This window comes from Lutjanus erythropterus, chromosome 5 (genome assembly GCF_056507025.1).
Source record: "Lutjanus erythropterus isolate fLutEry1 chromosome 5, fLutEry1.hap2, whole genome shotgun sequence".
Classification (NCBI taxonomy): domain Eukaryota; kingdom Metazoa; phylum Chordata; class Actinopteri; order Lutjaniformes; family Lutjanidae; genus Lutjanus; species Lutjanus erythropterus.
The window spans coordinates 18,699,368-18,723,630 of NC_139321.1; the positions used below are offsets into that span (position 1 = coordinate 18,699,368).

Genomic DNA, 24,263 nt, shown 5'->3' on the forward strand with positions numbered 1-24,263 from the left:
CATGTTTTGAAAAATAAACATTTCACTAAGCTGCTCCATTAATTTCCTTCAAAAAGAAATGTAATTTATTCTGGGAATGTTTCTTGTTTTTATAGACCAGTGCAGATATCTCAGGACATTACCAGAACAAAACTGGAACCCTTTCAGTTTCTTTCTTACAAGGATATAGATTTATCATTTTCTGCGTGTAGTGTTCAATGTACTCTCTTTGCCTGGGTAATAATACTTAGACAGGTAATGAGAAGGGTGGGGTCAAAAGAATAGATGTCATAAAAGTTTTGATCTTATATCAGATTTTGAGGGAACTTTATTCAATTATACAGAAATCCAACGGGCTCTGTGTTTAACAAGGGAAAGAAAGAAAACGAGACAGTCTTTGACTTTTACTTCTTGGATGCACCAGCTGTGATTAACTTTCTCTCCATTTAATCATTTGATCGATTAATTATAATTACATTCGGCCCTGAGAGTGGTATATCTCTCTGCAGTGTTTGGAAAATGCGGCAGCAGAGGCAGGAAGTAATCACAGTGAATGAAGAGGCCTGAGTGAGTGTGAGGAGGCTGAAGTGCTCTGATGGTGTCTCTTATTGGCTGCTCTCCATCTTGTATGATTTGGTCCTCATCCTCATGTGTCTGTGGGTGTTCAAACACAATGCAATTTGCTGACTTTTATGGGCAGGTTGGGCCTGTTACATATTTACAGTTAGTGTAATGATTAATTTTTTTTCTCTCCCCCACACAGTCTTAAGCAGCTCTGCTTCAAGAGTCCACCATTACTCAGGGACAGACTTCCGTCTCAGCTCACTTCTGTCTGTCTCACCCTCTTCTAAAAGCTCACCCACGAACTGTTCTTCTCTTCTGTTTAACATTAATTTGTCTGGCTTTGCTTTCCCTCGCACTTTTCATCTTTCGTCTTATTTTGTATTTTCAGACTTTTCCCACAGAATTAAATGACCGAAATGAACCTTTGCGATATTTGCTTGGTGAGTATGACATTTTCTTTATAAATACATTTCAATATGGATAATGAACTGGAAAAGAGTAATCAAAGAAGCTGTTTTAATTCATCATATTTCAGTCACTTTGTATTTAATTTGTGCTATGGGACATGTGAACAAAACAGCTACAGTTTGCATTCACACCAACACTATCATGTAATATGTTTTTTATATTGCTTTGATTGAATTTGAACTGTGCAGCCATTTTACAAGAAGCTTCAGCAGCGAGTCACTGGGAGTGCATTCAGTTTCTCTGATCAGTAACAAGCAATCAAATTTGAGCAGTCTCATTTGAAGTGAAATAAATGGCTGTGAAGAGAGACCCAAAATGGCTGTTGAGGAAATTAATGAAAAGACTGAAAACTGAATAAACTCCTGATGGAATTATTGGTTGCTAGGCAACAAATGTGCTTCTATGCTGTAAATTAAGTTGTTGGATGATTGTGTTGACCAAGAAAATTCATTTGCACAGCTGGTAATGGGGCTAAAATCAACTTTTTACACTTGATATCAGTAAAAGAGTCTTCAAAATCCCTGTCCCTGTTATATCTGTTCATAAATAATGTTGTCTTAAGATGTAAAAGGTCATCTCTGGAGATTTTGACACCTGACACTAACATGACTTCTGTCAAATGGGTAAGAATGTCTGTTATTATTCTTTCTTTTAACTTTAAAAAAGTAAGTGTCCAGGCTGTCTTAAAATTTTAAGTTGGTTGAATTTGAAAACAGAAGGTGATATAATATTGTAATGATTTCTAGTCAAATAAACTTGGTATTAATGCAGGTGTTCAACAAGACTAGGATATTATGTTGAGCAAACAACTCTTCAGTCACACTCATTAACAAATTTGATATAATTTAACAATTTTCTCAGTTTGAAAAGTCACTTTTTCAGCTCCTATTTGAGCTACTTTGTTCCAGTATTTGCACAAAGACAATATGTGAAATTTCTCTCAGCAAATTAATTAAATGTGTAAGGTGTTAGGGACTGAAGTCAATACTAGCCTTCATCAGGGGTTGCAGCGTTTGCATTATTGTGAAAACAAGCAACCACAACTTATGCATGGTGGGAAATCAGATAATATGCTGATTATTTTTCTTCAGAAACTTAATTTAATGAGTTGATTGAAATCTGTACAGTACATTCATTTTAAGTCAAAAGACTTCAAGTTTGAGGAACATATTTATAGATTCTGAAGTGTCTTGAAAATGAAAACTAAAAATTTCAAACAACTTAAAAAACAAAACTTATATATTCACATTAAGTAAATGAGACAAGGTTAGTTGATTCCACTAAATTTCAGTGTGTGTTTTTTTTTTACAGTACATCATAAACACATTCATTCTCATTTGAGAGCTGTGATTCACGGCGCACTGATAACATTTTCACAGTTCAATTATCTGGTAAAACAATATATAGCTGGGTGGACAAAGTTGAAGGCGACAATAGGGGTGAAGGTCTCTTTAGCCTACCCTTAAATTACTTTATGGGTCTGTTTTTTTTACAGAAGGAGAGGGTGAAGGGTCAAAGCTCAGTCAGGATAAGTTAAGAGAGATTATGGGGAACTAAGGAGGGGACACAAGGAAATGTTGCACAGTCCTGTTTGCAACTTATAAACCAAAGCCTTATCAATGCCTGTACGTAAAACATTAATTTTAATAGACTAAAGGCTAACATTCATCGATATGACTCCTCGTACACTTTGATAGAGTGAGTGACGCTGATTTTATTGGTGTCATAAGGGTAACATGTTACTTAGAAGCAGTAAAATAAGAATATGGTGGATGATATCTTACTATCTTTTTATTAGGTGTGGGTGGTGTTATCACATGAGGGCTTGGATAAAAAAAAAAAAAAACACTAAAATGATGTCATGTAGTAAGTGAGGCTCGGCCAAAAGAGGGCAGCATGATTTCATATGTGTGAAACCTTTGGTGCCATGTAGCTCAAATGTGTAGTATTTTGCTCTATTGTCTGGGTCTAGCAGTTTAAAAGCATTATAACAATAATCTAATGATTCTGGTCTCTGCTGGGAATAATTCACACTCTATATAACACACATGACAAAGGCCAGAGGTGCATGTTTAATGTGCATTTTAGTTGAATGAACACAGTCACATAAGGGGTCAAAATATAAAATCACACCTAATAAATATTTGCAAAGCAATCTCGGTCTATTTGTATCACTGAATGGTAGATGTCAGCAGGAAACTGTACAACCAATCATGTGTTGAAATGAATACCACCACCACGCTGTCATGCTCTGCACGTGCTGTCAGCTGTGCTGTTTCTGTGGGTCTCACCAGCTGTAACAGCATCTCCATATGGAAAAACTTGGCTTCCAGTGGAGCTGCTGTTATCTGTGGAGGGACGCCTCTTGTCATCGAAAAACTGCTGGGAAAAGCTCTCTGTAGGTTACAGTTCACATATCTGACTTTCAAAATCCACTGGGTTGTGTGCAGTATTGATGTCTATTTTGTGAATTTTCCTTATTCTGCGCATTTTTTATGCTCATTTCTGTGTAGGTTGATATTTGAAATAAAATTAAAGCGATCCTTTACATACTACATAATTGTCTTTCCATGTTTTTATTGTCATTTTTGTGCAGGTAAAAGACAGACATGATATTGAGAGACACGTCAGTTTAGAAGGAGCTTTATGCATGTACAGTTTCATACACACCAGTCTGAAATTAAAGCCAAAACCAAAAGCAACATATTAATAAAATGTAGAAATTTACAGGATTTTTTTTACTGATATGAATAAATGAATGAATGAATGAATGCTATTACTGAGGTGTCATAACCTATACTTACATTATATTTTGAAGCAAGATAAAACTAAAAAGAGAACAAGTAAAACATATGGAACTCTATTTTTATTTTGATTGTATGTCAGAACATGTAGTGTTAGATATGAATTTAACAAATTAAAACACAAAATGTTTTCATACTGACATAACAACATCCCAGAGGATAAGTAATCTTTTCAGTTTTTATACTGAGAGCATGAATGAATTAAATACTTTTATTCAAGTGTCATTGAAGAATGAATTACACTGCAGGAAATAAAATACTGCAAAAGTAAAAGCAAAAGTGAAAATAGATTTAGGTATCACTTTAACTATATCAGTGATCATTAGCCATTTGAAAATAAAACAGAAACAGAATACAAAAGCAGGATTTTATGATAATGGTAAAAGCTTACTGGAAGTTGCACCGACATTTCAGTGTTGCAAAAAAGTACTTTTGAGAGAATGATTAATGATTACTCACGCTTTTATAATAAGATTCCAATTCATGTGTGTAATTTTGTTTGGGCTATTCCAACTGAGGCCAGTGCTGATAAAAAGTGAAATATAAAGTTGGGGGCAAAAACAGACCATTTTAAATAAACTATTTAGAAAAAGTCATAGCAAATATAGGCTTAAAAAGTTAGGAACAGAATCAATCAATCAATCAACAATGGTGAAAACAACACAAAAAGAGAGAACAAAGAAGAAAGGTATAATAGACATTAAAAAGCAGAAAAGCACTGCAAACTAGGGAGTATTTTCAGTCCACTTAAAAGTATGATTATGATATTTACCCAGAATAATTGCAAGATTGAGAGTGTCAGAAATATTCTCATCCAAGTTGTCCATAATCTTAATTATATAATTTTAAGTAAATGGAGGTGTGTTATCCATTTTCAGCAACAACAATTTTTGTTATTATTATTAAATAAGATAAAATCGGGGAGAATTGACTGACTGTCCTCGTTGAGGCTTTTATTGTGAAAAATGTTTCAGTTTTTTTCCGGTATCCCTGTGCCAGAGTCATGTCTTGAAAGGAACCCTACACCCGCGAAAGATCTCGCGAGAATGATAGTTTTAACCCAAATCATGATTTTCTTTAACGTTTGCCTGTGGTTTTTGTCCCTCAGCCTATCACAGATGTTAAACATACAGGTGAAACTAAGTCGTATGCACAACGTGCACGATGAATAAAGACAGCGTACAGATCTCGCGAGAGTTGCACAAATCTAGAATTCCCGTCTAGACACGACCCTGTGCCAGCTTGCTTTTTGTGGGGTTGACCAACTGCCTGCCGGCTGCTAACCGAATTAGCCAACCGTTAAGAGAAGTTGAAACGGTTTTACGGTCATAGTTCTGTAGCATTAGACTATATAAAGCTGCGTAACGTTACGACTGAGGCTAGATATTTGTGGTGGAGTATATCTGACTATCTTGGGTTCGCCAACGTCAGCTGAAGAGGGAGTCCTCCCTGAATGACGGAGTCGCCGTGTGTGTGTGGCTAGCTAGCGAAGAGGAGGGTGGGGACAAAACTTCCAAGACCTCGCCCAGCTCCGTTGCTTCATTCCAGCAGGCAGCTACTCTCTTGATCGGTGTGAGAGAGCCACACCACCAAGCCAGCTAACTAATTGTTCAAGGGGAGGCCGACACAGTTGTGTCAAGTAAGGGCAAAAATCAGTTACCATGTTCAGGAAAAACTTGAAGAAAGACCCGGAGCTGTTTCAGAACGTGTCGGAGGGTCTGCGGCGGCTCTACCGGACCAAACTGTTCCCTCTGGAGGACACGTATCGATTCCACGACTTCCACTCTCCAGCTCTGGAAGATGCCGACTTCGACAACAAGCCCATGGTCCTTCTGGTGGGTCAGTACTCAACCGGGAAGACCACCTTCATCCGGCACCTCATGGAGCAGGACTTCCCCGGAATGCGGATTGGCCCCGAGCCGACCACGGACTCTTTCATCGCGGTGATGCACGGTGATCAAGAGGGGGTGATACCGGGTAACGCTCTGGTTGTCGACCCCAAGAAGCCCTTCCGCAAACTCAACGCCTTTGGCAACGCATTCCTCAACAGGTAAAACCAGTGCCATGTCCCCCCCAGACCACATTAAAGAGCTTACACTGAGCTATGTGAACTATGTTATTCACCAGGATTATAGGAGCTGAGCCCTTCAGGTATTCATTAGCGTTAATGTTTGAATAAATATGTCATGTCAGTGCTTGTCCTGAAATATCATTAGTTACCCTAACAGAGCGGTGTGTAAAAGACAGTGGTGTTCACACTGGGACTAATAGGGACCTTTGAGTGGATTGTAGTGGGTCCCCTGAAAAAGAAGGAACAGAATATTATTAACTTTTATCAGACTTTTTGGAAGATGGAACAAGGGAAGACATAGGGTTGGGCGTTTTCATTGATTGTTATTAGAACCCAACTGATAATGGATTTCTGGGCTTGATTGCTGTTTTCCAAAGCCCAAGTTGACGTTCTCAAAAAGCCCAAGTTGACGTTCTCAAATATCTTATTATGTCCAAAACACACATATATTAAATTAACTTTCACAAGAGGACTAAAGAAACTGGAGGATATGAACATTTGTGAAGCTGAAAATAGAAAATGTGGACATTTTTTAATCAAAAAATGAGTTAAAATGATTAATTGATTATTAACATAGTTGGTGATTAATCTAGTAATAATTGATTAATCGTTGCAGCTCTGCTTTTTTATATATATATCTGAAATCCAAAATGACATCAAGGCATTGAAGCAGTAAACTTTTACAGGTATTTTTAGCCTAATAATTATGAATAACCAAGAATTAAAAAACAGAAACAGAACAAGTTACTTTTAAGGTCCACTGTGAAAGATTAATGGGTATTTATTGCCAGAATATGGTGGAAAAGAAATATATATTAATAATTTATACTAGGTATGTTTTGTTTAATGAATAATCACCTGAAAATAAGAATTGCCTTAGAATGAGCCACTAAAATGATGATGATGATGATGATTTATTTATTATCTTCAAACCAATAAGTTAAAATAAAAACTCAGAGAGGATTCCTTAAAACGAACCCTCTCAGATTTGGGGTCTGTGGTCTAAGGTTCATCTATTGTGGGCCTTTTTCCTTGACATAAAAAAGGTCTGGGAACCCCCGTGCTAAGAAACGTGCCATAACAACACATCATCCCTGATTTAAATGCCCTGCCTACAAGTCCTTACTTGTACCACTCTGTTTCAAGGTAGAGTCACAATATGCTGTTGCACAATATTACCAGCATTCTTAGAGTTAAGAGTGTGCGAGTTTTCCCTCTTTCATCATCCTGAGAGAATGTGGGTGTTTAGTGTCAATAAGCTAGGTGGAGGAGCCACTCTGTGTATGTCAAAGCAAAGGACAGGAAGGTGCTTTCCGCCACTGTATTCTATTGACGAGGAAGTGCTTTCACTTTGGACTAAAATTCTGCCAGTTGACGTTGTACCTCTCCCCCTCATCAGGCACCTCTTCTAAAAAGCACCTGGCAGAGTCACTGGTGACAGATCTTTTTGTCAGTGTGGCCCCTTGAGCAAGAAAATAGTTGTAATGATGTTGCTAGGCAACAAGCTGACCTTGTCCTGTCCTCAGATGTCAGTGTCATGAGTTTTGTATCCCCTGGTCATATAAGTGTTACTCCATCAGTAGAAGCCGACGAGCCAACTCCCTTAGTCACTACCTGTGAGTGGGCCAGGCCTTGTGAAATCTTATCACAAAGGGTTAAAGGTTTTGGTGCAACTCTTTCTTCTTGTAGTAGTGTTTCATTGAGTCAGCAGGTATTTCAGGTACTGAGGTTATAGTTAGGGTGTCAGGACATCCATCTCATTGGAGTTGGATCCTCATGTCTGATGATCCAGAGATTCTGAGGAAACTCCCAGAGCACTTCCCAGAGTTTTATGAATGACTCAGAATGATACTGAAGTCTGCTATTCAGGCTGATGTAAAAACTTGACAAAACCTCCAGTGAGTCAGAACTGGAACAGAAGTAATGCTCAGGTGGGACCAACAACTGCCAAAAGCAGCAGTAACAGCAAAATAAAAGCAGAAGAGAAACTGAAACAAACACACAGTATAGAGGGAAACCTTGGTTGATAGTGGATAGGCCTGCAACTAGATTGTTTTAATTATTGATTAATTTTTTGAGTATTCAGGTCCTTAAAGTCTAAAAATTAATTAAATTAAGCAGAAGAGTATAAAGTGAATGCCTCTGTTATCCTGTTACAGTCTTTTAGGCTGTTTAAACATATTTGGGTAAATGTTCTTTAGCTCAGCCAGATATTGTCACTTGTCTCATTTATAGTTTTGAACTGACAATATATGTATTTACTCAGACGAGTATATGCCTACATATTCATATTTGATATTTAGTTTTATTTTGAAAATTGGCATGAAATTGAATTAAAGTGTGCTATTAAAGTCTTCAAAAGTTTTTCAGATATCAAAAATTGGGAGAAATTCTCATCACAATTTCCCACAGTCCAAAGGGATGTCTTCAAATGGCTTCTTCTGTCCAACCAACAGTCTAAAACCCAAAATATCTTCATTTACTATCATAAATTACAAAGAAAAGCAGCAAATGCTTAAATTTAAGAAGCTAGAACAGCAAATGTTTGACATATTTGCTTGAAAATGACTGAAATTATTAATTGATTATCAGAATATTTGACAGTTAATTTAATTTTGATCATCCAGTTGTTATGGCTCTAGTGGTGTGATTTTAAACCAGGATGAGAGCTAAGAAGGACAGTGGAAAAACTGAGTGTTTCACTGAGATTGTGAAATGAGCTTCTCTCAAACACAGTGCAAGGTGAGACAGCACAAGGAAGTTTCTATGAGTCACAGCCAATGTGACGATGCTTGGTGAAAGCTGAAACATCTTTATCCGATCTATTGTGTGTGGATTTGTGATGACATCAGATGACTAACATCCAATCGCTGATGGTGACACTTCCTGTAGAGGATGTAGGTATATCCCTTCCCTCCACAGTGGCTGGTGTTGCGTCACCCTTCCTCCATAGGAATATCCAGCCAAACAGGTGGACGAATAATACACAAATGACTAATTTATGGACAGCCTTGATATTAATCTGTTACTAGGTTCAGATTATCATACTGTATGAGTACAAATACTCCAGTTGACACGACCTAGTTCCTATTGTCCATTGGGATCCCTTCCCTCAATTATATGAAGTGTTTGTGTTATCTCAAATGAGTGCAAGCGTCTGCCAAACAGAATCAGTCAAAGTGAGAGAAATTGACTCATGCAGTTCAGATAACATTTTAAGAAGGTGGGGGGTATTAGACTTCATAGGCCACAATTCACCTCTCTGGAGTTTATTACAGGCTTGAGGGGAAACCAGATTAGATTGTGTATAAACAAAGGCTATTGTCCATTCTAACATCATTTGTCAAGATGTTGGACACAGTCCTGCAATATCATGGGACTTGTTGTTCCCTATGAATTCACTCAGCATATTCAGGCTGGAGGGGTCGTTCATTGGCTTAAAGAAAGGCTCATGTGATCACACATGAGAGAATATTGCAGGTGGATTACCTGTTTGAACAACTCTGTGTATGTGTACTAGGCATGATACATAATAATCATTTGTGATGGCACATTGCTCAGATCGGGCCTACATCTGATAAAACTTCTGTCAAAACTCCATCCAGACAAACATTTGGAACTGGGCTGTTTTTGGCTCACATTGTGCAAGTTTTCCATTTTCCTCTCAGGAGGCCAAAAGTATTTGAATTTGGCCTTTTAGCTGTTGGTTTGTTGAAAGTGTTTTTGCTCATAAAAGCAGGTAGGAGATATAGATAATCAGACTGTTAATTGACTGGTTTATAGGTGGAGGAGAAAATACCACGTCACAACATCTTGTTCAGCAATGTGATGGGAGCTACACTGTGTAGCTCATAACCATAGTCATTCAATCTGCAGATTAGCCTTTAACTACCAGCCTCAGATAGGACTTAGCCTCAGTATAATCAGTTATTTATGATGAGAGTAAACAGAAATCATATGATTCACACACCTACAATTTGCTCTTGGATTTGAAACCCAAAGGTAACAGCTGGTGTATTGTACTAGCTTACCAATATTTCAGTTTTCCATACTTCTATTTTGTGGCAGCCTGGTTACAAATTGTGTCACTGTCCCATGTAGGCGTGCCAACCACCAAGAATGTTTTTGATTCGTTACGTACACACACGTTAGAGGTTTCACCAGCTAACATTCAGAAGTAATAATGAAGCTCAGTGTGGGAACATTTATACCAGAAAGGCAACACAGTAAAAATTAAATCTAAATTATAAATGTGAATTGTGTGATGCTAGCTCTGACCACTGACTGCTAGACAGGTGTCACAAAGAAAATACATTTAAAAATACAGTTAAATACATCTAGCTCAGAGGATAGCAACCTGCAGCTCTGGAGCTGCATATAGGTGTTTTGCCCCTCTCCAGTGACTCTTGTGAATTTGACAAAAAATTATATGGAAATTAATGTTAATTTAACATTTTACTTTTATTTTTTTGTTATTGTAGGTCTCTCATGTTCTTCAGTTGTTAAACAAAATTAAAACAGTCTTTACACCAAATAAAAAATCTTACTATCATCAACTAAAATGTAACTACTTAGCCTATGAGCCACTTGTTCCTCTAAATTTTGCAGGTGGCTAGTCTTAAGTCTCCCTTAGCTATGGATGCCAAATCCAAAAAAAGAGAAGTTTCTGAGGAAAACAGAATTTAATGGTTGCGTCTTTTTTTCTGTTTTGGAAAAATGTAAAGGTAAAGGTTGGTGACTCCTGATCTAGATGCCCACACCTTCAGTTACTTACTTATGACTGTATTGACTGCTTATGACTGCTTTCGGCCAGGAAAAGATGTCATCAGGTGGTGTCCAACTTTCCTGTCACTTCACTAATGCTGACTGGGACATGCAGTCTAGTGTACACTTCACTCAGAGCCTCTCTGTCTGGCACATGTTAGACAGGCTCTAGTATTTTGTGTCTTTTCACTTCTTTTATCTTAAAAATTAACCATTTGGTTATCTGTTAATGGGTGTCAGATTAACGAAAGAAAAGTTAACTGAAACTGACATCCTTAGTCGCATCACATGCGCACTGATTTGCACAAAGGCCGAAATCAAACATCTTTTTGTAAAAGTAAGTTCTTTTCCACCTCCTGACAAGCCTGCATTTTTTGTAGCTCTTGTGTCCTTCTAGTTAAAATACCACTGCAGTCAGAGGGCCTCTGTGTATGTGTGTGTGTGAGAGTGTGTGCTCTCTGTAAGCCATTAGTCAGTGAAACCATTAGTCAGCAAAGTTTAAGTTCCGCACTGGCCCACCCTGGCCTACACTGTCCTGCTCCGTCCTGTCCTGCTTGTGGCCTGTTATTCCAGGACACTGACTCTGCACTTTACAAAGATAGGGCCTGACATATGTACAGCCTTACAGAGCACATGAAAAATAAATATATGGACATCTGTGTAGATATAGCTATATTAGATATAAACCTAGATAATTTAATCAAACACAGACACAAGGGAAAATTTTAGAGGAAGCATGGAAAAGTGACACAGTTGTGACCTCCCTATCCACATCCCTAGTGCTAGCGACAGCCTCCCCGTTTCCTCTTCTCTACAGGAAGTTGAGGTTATGATGTGAAGGAAGGTCATAGGTCAGGAGGTGGGGCAAGAGAGGAAGACCTTCCAGAATGAGCTGGAGCCAGACCACCAATCACATGAGAGGTCTGATGTGGGGATTTAACCCAGGCCTTCATGCCAGCGATGGTGGGTTTCTCACTTTCTCGAGACATGAGACAGCAAAGGATCTGAGATAGTTCAAGGCTCTTGAGGCCCCCGGGGCTGCCCTGGTAGGGTCTGCTTTGTTTCTAAGAATTCCAGCTCGAGTTCATTGGAGCATTTTTTCCTACTAGCTCTGTGTGGAAACTGGAGGATAGATTGTTAAATGGAAAACCTTTGCCAAAATTCCAACAGGATATCATACGCCATCATCTATGAGAGGGAGTGGAAAGATCTGCGTGTTTGTTATCTTTTTGCAGTCACTGTTAGTGTAATGTAATAGCATGCATAGGATCTCCCTTCTCTCATATTTCTTTGACTTGTTCATTGTCCTTGGATTTTTTCCTTTTTCCGCCCTGCGTGAGGTATGTTAGGGTTTGTGCTCTGTATGTGTGTCTGCACGCAGTGTGGTTGCAGCAGGAATGTAAAAGCACGGTTCTCCCGGTCTTATGACCCAGTGCCTCCGAGCTCATGTTGGGAGTATCGGTTCAGATTGAGTGAAAGGGCAGCAGAGCGAGAAGTAGTACTCTGAGCTGTGGGGTTTCTTAACAGTCCCCTTCTTTGTCCTGAGTGGGACGCTGTGGGTTTATGCAAAACCACTCATCCTCTCTCCCTTTATAGTGTGTATCTGTCTGTATTTGTGTGAGTGTGTGTGTCTTGGCTTGATTTCTGTTGAGTTGAAACCCCAGTGTCCCAGCTTGAAGGAGTGCATTGTGTGAATTATGTTGCGTTGGGAATGACTCACACCTACAGTTCATAACTCATAATGTATTGTCCCAGAGTTTCCCTAACATTCTTACATCAGTGGTGGCCCTCCTAAAAGAAAGCCCCCCAACCCCTACCCCACTGTTTGGAAAACCTGACTATATCATCATGTAGTTTCATTGTTTTTGTGGACTGAAAAAATACTAAACTAGATCCAAAGTGTCCAAAGTAATAATATGTTATTTTTCAAGAAAAGGTACAAAAATGTTCAATTGTGCCAGCAATACAAAGCATTTTCTGCTTTTCTTCATTGTATTTGATTATAAACTGAACGGCATAGGGCTGGGCGATATGGATAAAATCAAACTTTACAATATTTTTGACCAAACACGTCTACGGTTATTAATAGATATGACAATATTGTAGGGATGACCATTGGTGCTTTCATAATATACAACAAGATTTTTGATAAGTAATCATCAGTAAAGTGAATATAAAAAATTAAGCGGGTTAACGTACGTTCCCAGAATTATATTACTTTACTATAATGCAGCCTTTGAAACCAGGAAAAAATAGCACTTATGACAAATTAAAATATAACAATGTCCAAAATCTAAGCCAATATCTAGTATCCCTGAACTGTGACACCTGTGTTTCTCACTTTACCTATGAATTGAGAAGTGATGCTTCGTAAAGACGTTGTTTCTGATGAAAAACAAGATAGACTTTCCATCTAGTTGAGCAAACTGACAGCACACACCACTTAACCACTTAAATTCCTGCTTCAATTTACTTCTTAATTTTTTTTGTTTCTGTTTTGGTTTTACATAGTCTGCCTCTTGTTTTTTCAGGGATCATGTTAGTAGTTTGAGTAGGCTTGGCAAACAGATAACTCAGTAGCCTAAACATGTCAGTACATAGCCAGCAACAAGTAATGTTGGCTGTTTAAGAAGGGATGTCAAACTACTATCTGTGGAATGGTAACTAAAACTGTTGGGTTGGGGAAGGCTCGCTGTATTGGAATAAAACTTAATGGTCACAGGGGGCCACCTGCATAGATTTTTTGGTGGCCACAGAGTAACTTTATTGGGCCATGGTTAATGTCAAACTCCAAATTATTCTCTAACATATTACAGACCTAATGATTCAGTACTTCTGAAATGCGATAGTGGCTGAACCTTCCTTTTCGCCCATTGCTAATTTGTGTTTTAGCTGTGTATCTTTCCCAGGAATGTTATTCCACTAATGTTAGTGCCTTAGAGCCTGAAAGTTGTTACTGAAAACCTCCAGAATAATGTCTGTTTAATGGCAAGCTTATGTATAAACACTCACCCAACTGTTTTTTTTTTTTTTTTTGCACCACCCTTCCTTTCTGCCCCCATACTCTCTATCCTGTTTCTCTTTCTCTTTTACTTCTTTTTCTCGCCTCTGTGCCCTGTACTGTCCCCTCTCTCATCTAGGTTCATGTGTGCCCAGATGCCTAACCCCGTCCTGGAGAGCATCAGTATCATCGATACTCCTGGAATTCTGTCTGGGGAGAAACAGAGGATAAGCAGAGGTCTGCCTGACGTAAACACCCGCCACTCTCTCTTACTCTCTTACTCACTAGTACTACAGCTGTTTACAGAGCCACACCCTCCGTGCTCAAAAACTCTGAAAGACTGACAAACAGAGAGCCTCGCAGGCATGCAGATTAAACCGACAGGAAGTCACAAGTTCAAATATGAAAAGGAAACATGCTTAAATAACCTACATACCCCTCCTGTTCTTACGTCTGTTTCTGGTATTTCTGTTTGGCATGTGCTCTACAGAGTCACCTCCAGCAGTCTCACACTGCTGTCAAACCCGTATTTAACTCTTAACGGCCTCAGGTCAAATCCGAAGTAAATAGGTCATGTACATCCAATGGAGGCCCTCACAGCTTGACAGTAGCAGCGGGCACACAGCACTTTGAAGTCCATTTCCTGTCTCTGTACCTGTGCTTTTCTGTAGCCCCGTCTCCTTTCATGTTCTCACTTTTTTGTTTTTCTGTCATTCTCTTTTCATTTTTATCAAAAGGCTGAATTAACAACAGTAGTTGCAAATATTTTCGCTATGTAGCTTTGTTCCCTCTCTTTTTGTCCTTTACTGTATCATTCATCACTTTATATCTGAGTCATTTCCTTCTGCTCTGTGGAAATTAATCAATTCATATTTTTATCCATTTCTCCACGTGCTCAAACAATTCTGTGACCTTCAGGGTTATTTCAGAATTGCCACACAAACAGTTTTACTTTTGATGATCTGACAGAATGCAGGCAGAAGATAACAGTCAGGCTGAACACAGCTTCTGCTTTTTCTACCTGCCTTGAGCCCCTTTAAGAGGAAGCACACATACAGCAATAGAGTTTTTGTGTACTCTAGGGAAAGGATGTGGAGTAAAATGGCAAACAGCGCAGTGTTTCCCAAGACTGCCTCTCTCCCTCCTACCACCACCATCTGTGTTGCGCAGAGTGCTGATACACAGTCAATCTGCTCTTTATTATAGAGTCTGATTTCTCATGAGACACAACAAGAAGGAAACAGGAAAAATTTTAAGAAGTAGAGCTTAAATGACACTCAGTCACCAGAAAATGAAATAAAATGCAACTATTTTAATAACTGATTAATCTTTTAATACATTGAAGAAAGCTGTTCTGTAAGATTTGTGCAGCTTTTTTCTGTTTTATATCACTGTTAAACGCATAATATGTAGATTCTGCTGCTAGGAGTCTTGCTCACATTAAAACAACAACAAAAGACTCTAAGAATTAGCGTCGGGTAAGCTGTTAGAATAGAATAGAATATAAAAATTTAATATGGTAAAATATTATTTCTTTCTGGGTTTTAAACATTTTGGATAACGTCATCGTACAACTTAACAAAATATCTAACATTGGTCTAGCAGTTTTAGACATTTTAATGCAGAAATGTTGCATGTTATAGCTTTAATTACATATCTTTGTGATTTGTATGTGTGTACAACTAGCATTTGTTTGAGCTTTAGGAAGTTTTTATGGACATTTCTTTACTGTTTTCTCACATATTCTAGATATGATATCTATAATATCTGTAAAATGTAAAATATCTGTTAAATGCAGAGCAATATGAAGCAGTAGGAGAGACGGAAATGGTATGGATGGTTGGCAGAGACACTGAAAAGGCCAAAAAAGCGACTGTAAACATACCAGCGTAAATGAGTGGCATCTGATAATAAACCAAAGGAAGTGTGTATCTATGAATGAAAAGACCAGCTCATGTGACAGTAGAGGAGAAGCAGACGAAATCCGACGCCACATACCTCAGACAGTTTTGTTTCCATACATACATACTTATGCATTCTTACCATCAAGGCAACACACACACACACTCTCTCTCTCTCTCTGTCTCTCTCTCTCACACACACAAGCTGTCATGCACTCTCACACGCATGTTAACCTCTCAACTGTTTCTGTATAAACACGGATATAATACTGTACTACCCAGACATACTGTACTGACTGTGTCATATATAAACAGGACGGGTTTGATTGTGCAGCTGAAGTGTGACGGGCGTGTGTGTATGTGTGTGTGTGTGTGTGTCAGTGCTCAGCATTACGGCTCGATCGACCAGCATGGTGTGAAGGTCTTCTATAAGTATAACAGCTTAACATGCAGAAACAGCGAAATAGTGTTGTTCATTCATGCACACCAAACCGTTTTATTGCATAATACTTTGATTGTGGATTCATTTTTGATGAGCTCAGCACATGTGGCTCAGTGCCTCTTCCTTTATGAACCATGAAGTGATGAAAACTACAATGAAACTGTGATTTTGCAGAACTGGTTGGCGTCTTTCCCATTATTGCTGCTGATGACTGGACAGGAATACTGACATGTTCAATGCTGTTAAGCAAATTTAGATGACAGGAAAGAAAGATTTCTCAGAAGCTTAGTTGAATTTTTTTAGAACTTGTGTCCATACCAGAGCCATATTCCAGGGATAGACACTAAAATTTTGAAGTTGGCACCATGGGCCACTGGTCATTGGTACATTTTTGTTGTCTCAGAAGTAAACTTGTGTGAAAGTTACATAGAAAAGCCTATTTAACACAACTTAACACAATCTTATTTAACTGTGACACTTGTGTTCTCTGCATTTCCCATCAGTTGTGATGTGATTTTCCCTGAAAGCAGTGTTTCTAATGAAAAACAAGTTAGACTTCTCTGCTAGTTGAGGAAACTGGTGGCACAGCACTGTACGTCCTTAGATGTGTCATATTAATTCTGGCCACTTAAATTCCTACTTCATTTCACTCCTAAATTTTTGTTGTTTTTGTTTTTTCAGTCCGCCTTTTTTGTTCTTGACACCTCTGTAAGGGTTCCAGTAGGAGTTTGTAAAACCCATACTTCCATAGCCCCAGCATGATGGTAGCTAGCCAGCAACATGAACTGTTAGCTATTTTTGTAGAAAAGGGGACAGAAAAGTAGAGTTGCTCACCAGCTATTGTCACCATGGTCTACCACTGTCACTGAGCCACAACCTAAAACTGTCTCATTCAGACATACACTATCAAGCGTTACGGCGATTAGCCACAGGGTTTTTGCCTTCAGGTTTGTTGCCTTCAGACAGAGCCATCTCTTACCTAAGCTAATCATCTCTTGGCTGTATTTGCACATTTATTGTACCATCATGAGAGTGGCGTTGATCTCATCTAACTCTCAGCAAGAAAGCTAACAAATGTATTTCCCAAAATGCTGAGCTATTCCTTTAATTATCCAGGGATTTTGAAAGAAAAAAAAATCTACAGCCTGGTCCTCCCACTTTTCTGTCAGTGATTAGCAGATGATCTTGAGGCCTGTCCAAATATGTCATGTGTGAGTGTGTGTATCACTACATGTGGTAGAGACATAACAGTTGTTGATGCTATGTGCTATAAGTAAGTCTAAGCTCGAGCAGCTGTCCCTCTGTGTGGTTCCCTTACGTGTGTGGTAAAAGCAGACTTAAGAGAGAATGCGCAAATGTCCGCGGCTGGCTCCCACAGGGATCTTGGACTTAAAAATTCCCCTGTCATCCCCTCATCTTTCTCATGCAATCACGAGCTCAAACATGCAAAAACACCAAGGTGTTTTCCTGTGTCCGTCCTCAATATCCATCTCTTATTACATTCATTGTCATTTACTTTCACTTTTACACCCCACCCCCAGCCCATCTTTATCTCCCTTTCTCTTTCCTTATTTTACTCTTACTGTCCATTTCCCTCTTCATCTATCTGTATCACTGTCGCACTTTGTCTAACTGTCCATCTGTCGGCATGTCGCCCTGACTCTCTTTTGTATACATGTGCTCAGACACAGACAAAAGCCGGCCATGTTGGAATGCATGTGCAGCAGATCTGGCGCTGATTGTGCGACAGCCGAGATGAGCTTCTAGAGCAACTGCATTCTTCTCTGATCAGATGATACACAGACACTAATCAAAACCATAATTCTCTCTCCCTCACTTCCTCCGCAGCTCCTCGAGGCAAAGGAGAGCTCAGAGAAAGGAGAAAGGCCCATTTTATGTAATTTGAGTCAGATTCCCTGTTTCTCAAATAACTGAAGGAAGTGAGTAGTGTAGTCTGTTTCTGTATTCTAACAGTAAATGTGTTGGTAGCACAGTCCAGCTCAGGCTTGATACTTTTTGGTTTAATTGTCATAACCAACACTACGTAGCATTTTATCTTCTCAACCCCTGTATTTGCTGTCTATCTCAAAAGTGTGCTCGCTTTCTTCCTTTTTATCTGTCACTACTGACAAGTTGTTGTTTATAGAACACTTTGCTGAAAACTGTCCTTGACTGAGGTCATTTCATGCCTGAGGCTAATATATGTTTTAGAGTGACAAGTCATGTTTTTCCAAAAGAACTTAGGTCCCAGCTGTCTTTAGTTAATAGGTAACCAGGGGAGAAAGGCCTGCCTCTTCAAAGCTCTTATCTAAACATTATTGGATCAACATGACGTGGAATATGAATGGATAACCCACAATTAAAGTTGTTCCAACACGCAATTTATTAACTAATTATTGTTAGGTTGAAGTCTTGTATTTCTCCATAACAGTTTTGTCTTTGTCTTGTCATATTTGATTCTGACATGAGTGGGAAAACAGACAATTACAATCCATTGTAAGCTAATAAACATGCTCTTAGGCCTCACTTTAAATCATCCTCAACAGTTATGAATAGCCTCCGGGATTTATGTTTCACTGGTGATTGTCATCTGATCATATGCAAACAGTAAGGCACTTCACAATAAGAGCTTCTTATCAAGGGTGATCTCCGTAACTGGGTCAGTAAACTGCAGCTCTGTTCTGTATATTCCTAATATAAGATATCCAATAAACTCCACACTAAGAGGTAAAATCTTAAATCTTATAAAGCACGCAGCTGCTGGAGTTTTGGTACAAGCTATCATTGGAGTGATATGGCTTCTTCTACAATAACACACTGTAAATTCTCAAATAGTGTAGACAAACTGTATGATGATTTTATAGAATATGATGCACTGCTGTTGATTACACTACCTAATCAATCAAGACAATGCCATAACCTGTATTTGGAAAGCCAGAATTTAAACATGTAAAGGCAGAATTAATACTCAAAGAAACTTAATACTCAAAGTATTTTGATCGATATATTGGTGTATATTAGTTTATTCCAGCAGATATTTGAGTATCAGTGTAGATGTCAGCTTTTTAGCAGTTTAGAAATGTGAAATGCTAATCTATGGGATCCATATTAAGATTGTTTATATTTATCAGGCAATATATGGTTATCGGAGTGTTAAAACTCCCCACAAAAAATCAGTAAAAGTCTACAAAGAGAATCTTAAAAAAAAACTACTTGTCCTTACTCACAATGTGCAACAGTAATGCAGGCTCCTTTTGGAAAGCTAATGTCTGACAGATGTTCACAGCCTAAATACAGACAAGATTTAATGTTATTCTGACCTTGTCAGTTCAGAGTGGGGAAAGAATCCAGTGAATCGACTGTAAACAAAGCTGGTAAAAGGGCAACAGTGCAAGTTATTAGGGGGTATAATAGTGTCTGTGCAGCTCCCATCTTTATTCTCCTGCCTTTCTCTACTTTCCTCTCTCCAGGTTACGATTTCGCGGCCGTGCTGGAGTGGTTTGCAGAGCGCGTGGACCGCATCATTCTCCTCTTTGACGCCCACAAGCTGGACATCTCAGATGAGTTTTCAGAGGTGATCCGAGCCCTGAAGAACCACGAGGACAAAATGCGTGTGGTGCTGAACAAAGCAGACCAGATCAGCACACAGCAGCTGATGAGGGTCTATGGAGCGCTGATGTGGTCTCTGGGAAAAATCATTAACACGCCCGAGGTAAAAAAGCCTTTGTTTTTCACATTTTGTGCTTTTGTGTGATTGACAAATTTATTTAAATGGACAGCATTTCAGTCCCATTCGATTTGAGGTCAGTCTGGTTGGACTTTAAGATTGCTCTAGCTAATGTTCTCAGTTTGTCTTTGCAACAAAAGACACAAGGAAGAACCGAAATGTCTGAATGTAATGAAAGTGAATCTGTCTTAAACCCTGTGTACTACCTGATAACGTGTGACCCAGCTCGTCTTGTGATTTTTCCCTGACTCTTTAGTTAATGTTTGATCTGGGGCCATATTCATAAATCAATTCCAGAGGAACCTTTGGATCATGTAGAGAATCATTCATTGACTTTGAGAGTGCATTGTATTATGAAGCCTCTCTACAGGATGCAAAGCACAGAACAGACACATTTAAACATTTTATTGTTGCTTCACTGTCAACCTTACAGTCCTGCATTGCATTGTCACACGTCTATTTTGAGTGTACAAATATATTTTTGTGTCTGCTTACACATTCCAACTGGATTGTAGTTTCCTGTGTATGAAGGTGACCTGAAAGAGTTTCTCTTGTGTGGGTGTGGGCAGTAAAGAGTAACCTGGTGAGATTAACTTGGGTAAACTTTATTCCAGGTGGTGCGTGTATACATTGGGTCATTCTGGGCCCAGCCCCTGTTGGTCCCAGACAACAGGAAGTTGTTTGAGGCAGAGGAGCTGGACCTGTTCTTGGACATCCAGTCATTGCCACGTAACGCAGCACTACGCAAACTCAATGACCTCATCAAACGAGCTCGCCTTGCAAAGGTCAGTATTAACAAGATGCAAAATGAGAGCAGCTATGATTTATGAATTGGTTGTCTATTACTATTAAATTAATCTTAAATCTCTTTAATCTCTCTCTTTGAGCTAAAGGCTAATATTAGCATGCTGACATGCTCACAGTGACAGTGCGAACATGCTGATTAGAGAGTGGATTTTCAGCACGGTCCCATTCCACTCCCACCAAAATACTCCTGTCCCGTCCCAATTCCATGACAATGTAAAAAGAATTATTGTCTCATCCCATCCTGTTCCCATGTTTTGGGGGGGTTTGTAACCCACCATGCCTCCATGCGTCAGGTGGCTGCTAACAACCAGCAACCAGAGCAGACAGGAGAGAATAAAAGAAAAACAGGACGAGTAGCAGTATTTTCAAATAAAAAAAAAAAAATAGGTTATCCATAATTCAACTGCATATTTACACATAAAACAGACTACTTCTTCTTCTTCTTCTTAACATTATCATTATTGTTATTATTATTATTATTATTGTTGAACCAAAGAGGTGAACGGACTGACATTACCATCCATTGAGTCACGCTGCTAGGGTGCCTAACAAACACCAGATTAAAAAGCTGCATCAACTCTTATTTTCACTCTCTTTCTTCCTCTTTCTTTCACAACTACACCCTTCAGACCCACAAGAGGAAGATTACATAATAATTTTCTGAAAAAAATCAGTTTTATGCAACTTTGTTAGTTTTCAGTTTCTCAAGACCAAAGGCAGAAGTGACTACAACATGTTTTATAATTATTGTATTTTGATAAACCACTGACCATGTCACACGTAGAAAGAGAACAGGGGTTGTTTGTTATTTCTTCTATCAGTCTATACATATATTTCGTAAGTTCCTAACATCGGAAATCCCCCCAGACGTGTCTCAAGACACAAGAAAATACACTGCTCTGAATAATAATGTAGTTCCGATACGGGTTTTCCACAAAAATTGAATAGAATATATAAATATGCAAATATTGAAAAAAGTTGAACTAGTCCTCATTCTCAGCGTATGTTTACTGGAGGCTTCAAGTTTCCACATCACACATGTCTAAGTTGCTTATTGGGCCCTGATTGGCCTCTAAACTAGTTGTAATATCATAAAATTGCGGACTTCTAGTTTCTCACATGCCTCATCCTGCACATCGAGGCTCAGACCTCCCAGTAAAGTTCCAGTTTTTTGATTGGAGCAAGACTGCACATTTTTGTTGGTCATATGAGAAAGCCCATTATTTAGACGTTCATTTTGTGACCTGTCAAAGCTGGCATAGGCTGTTTATTTTTGTCATCATTGGGCAAAAGTTCCATAATAACCTTTGAGGATAATGTAATTCAAGTGGTCTGAGAGAAAGATAACAGTCAGAAAAATAGTTGATTGCTGAGTCTTATTCCCAAAAGGCAAGTATTTGACATCCTGAGAATGTGACACAACAATCAACCATCTTTCTCCAGAATGGCTACTGCACTTTTAACCATTTGTGGGGAGTCCAGCCAGATCTCTCTTGGTGTAATATACTAATAAATCAGATCCATATAAGATATCTACCTTTAAAGAACAAAATTCAGTTAATTCAATTTATTAACTAGTTCAAAATTCAAGTTTTACCTCAAAGAAACAACTCAAAATCATAAAAAAATACTGTATAAATAATTCAACTCCCAGCACTGTTCAATAATCACTAAAATATGTCTGCTCTGTTTCTTGTCATGGCATACAGGTGCATGCCTACATCATCAGCTCCCTTAAAAAGGAGATGCCGAGTGTGTTTGGAAAGGACTCCAAGAAGAAGGAGCTGATCAACAACCTGGGAGAGATCTACCATAAGATCGAGAAGGAGCACCAGATCTCACCTGGAGACTTTCCCAAACTCGACAAAATGCAGGTGAGATTAAAATCAGATGAACCTAGAGATAAATCTATCCACCTACTCAGGTGACTGTGAGTTACATAATTGATGAAATAACAGATTTGACTCTTATATAAGTTGTTAGAAACAAAGGTTCGGAGGAGAATGACCTTCCAACCTTTACTCTCTTCACATCTCTGCCCTTCTTTCCTGCCCTTGCCCTCCAGGATGGGCCAGGACGGGGATGAGATTTATTTTTCCTGGTTTGTCAGGAAATCCTGCTTCTTGTACGCTGCTCCTGTTGGTAGCCATTGACGACTGATCTATTTCTATCACCAATTCCTGTTTTCTTCCAAACCCCCCCATCCCTTCAGGAGCTGCTCAACGGCCAGGACTTCTCTAAGTTCGCAACGCTGAAGCCCAAGCTGCTGGAGGCGGTGGAAGACATGCTCGCCAACGACATTGCCCGTCTCATGGCCATGGTACGCCAGGAAGAGGCCGCCATGCCCACCCAGTCTGTCAAGGGTGGAGCCTTCGAGGGAACCATGAGCGGCCCCTTTGGTCACGGTTACGGAGAAGGTGCCAGTGAAGGCATCGACGAGCTGGAGTGGGTGGTGGGCCGTGACAAGCCTACATATGACGAGATCTTTTACACCCTCTCTCCCATTAATGGCAAAGTGTCCGGCAACGCTGCAAAGAAGGAGATGGTGAAGTCTAAGCTGCCCAACACAGTCCTGGGAAAGATCTGGAAGCTAGCAGACGTGGATAAAGACGGCCTCCTTGATGACGAGGAGTTCGCCCTGGCCAACCACCTTATCAAGGTGAAGCTGGAGGGCCATGAGCTGCCTGCCACGCTGCCAGCTCACCTGGTGCCCCCGTCCAAACGTGGGACAGTCCAGGAAGAATAGAGGAGGGGGGTGAGCCTGTGGAGATGAGCCAAGTCAACGCTTTGCATCATGTTTAAGACCATGAGCATGAACAGCATCATCCTCCATCGAGCTGCAAGTCTCCAGGCGTCCTCACACACCACAAGAAGATGTCGCTGTGATCACCAGAGAGAGACTGGAGGTGGGAGGGAGGGGAGGTCCATCTTTGTGCATTAGGGGAAAATATTTAGATATCTATGAGAAATAAATGGGGGGGAGGGAAGGTTGATTTGCAAACAGATGAAAGGACTTTACTGCATCATGAACTGATGTGTGAGCTGAAGGTCGCGTGACGGGCTGAACATGGATTTGTGCATCCTGTGTAAAAGATGTCTTATAAGTATACAGTCCATATTATTATATGTTGATCCAAAGAAATATCGTTTTTTCCCATTTGGAGAGAGAAAGAGGAAATAAATCAAAACAGCTGTTTCAATTGTTTTATCTATATTTTTGTATTTCCTGACTGTTAACTTTGACTCTTTCCAAATGCTTCCCTTTTTATTATTTTGCCAGATAAATAAAAAGGAATACTGTACCATCTGACTAGTGGTCCTGTGGATTTTTACTGAACCATTCAGTACCACAACAAATTATAAGCATATCTTTATAAATGATTTATAAATGTGTCTAATTAGGTTGTAAACACTTGATAAATCATTAATAAGCTATTAGAACACATTAGATAAAAAGCGCAACAGTGACCTGTTGCTTGCCAAATAGTGAGCCCACATTATCTGTACGGTTGATCCTCAAAACTCATTGTTTACTTAGCTTTGTGTTCTCCGTTTGCAGCATTTTTACCGGTAAGCTTCATCAGGTATTTGTTAATAAGTAACTATTTAATCACTGTCAGCATGCCTTAATAGAAAATCAAATGATTCATTTGGCAAATTAATATTGCAAATGATCAGATTCACGCACTAAAGCTTTGGCAAAATTGTTTACCTTGACATTCTCAGCATGCACCT

At 39.2% G+C, this 24,263-nt stretch overlaps 1 protein-coding gene across 1 annotated transcript; it reads left to right on the top strand.

Annotated features, from left to right (window-relative positions):
- Nucleotides 1-5,053: 5,053 nt before the first annotated feature.
- On the top strand, nt 5,054-23,835 carry ehd1a (EH-domain containing 1a). The gene is made up of 6 exons (XM_084719019.1): nt 5,054-5,865; nt 13,791-13,888; nt 19,465-19,706; nt 20,336-20,506; nt 22,238-22,402; nt 22,741-23,835. The coding sequence occupies exons 1-6, from the start codon at nt 5,477-5,479 to the stop codon at nt 23,272-23,274; spliced, it is 1,599 nt and encodes a 532-aa protein (XP_084575145.1). The 5' UTR covers nt 5,054-5,476; the 3' UTR covers nt 23,275-23,835.
- The last annotated feature ends 428 nt before the right edge of the window (nt 23,836-24,263 follow it).

What these genes read in the sequence shown, in the direction of transcription:
- ehd1a (XM_084719019.1), top strand. Translation starts at nt 5,477, where the DNA reads ATGTTCAGGAAAAACTTGAAGAAAGACCCGGAGCTGTTTCAGAACGTG. An exon ending in GAAACAGAGGATAAGCAGAG is followed by an intron (nt 13,889 to 19,464) that starts GTCTGCCTGACG and finishes TCCTCTCTCCAG; the next exon opens with GTTACGATTTCGCGGCCGTG. An exon ending in AAATCATTAACACGCCCGAG is followed by an intron (nt 19,707 to 20,335) that starts GTAAAAAAGCCT and finishes ACTTTATTCCAG; the next exon opens with GTGGTGCGTGTATACATTGG.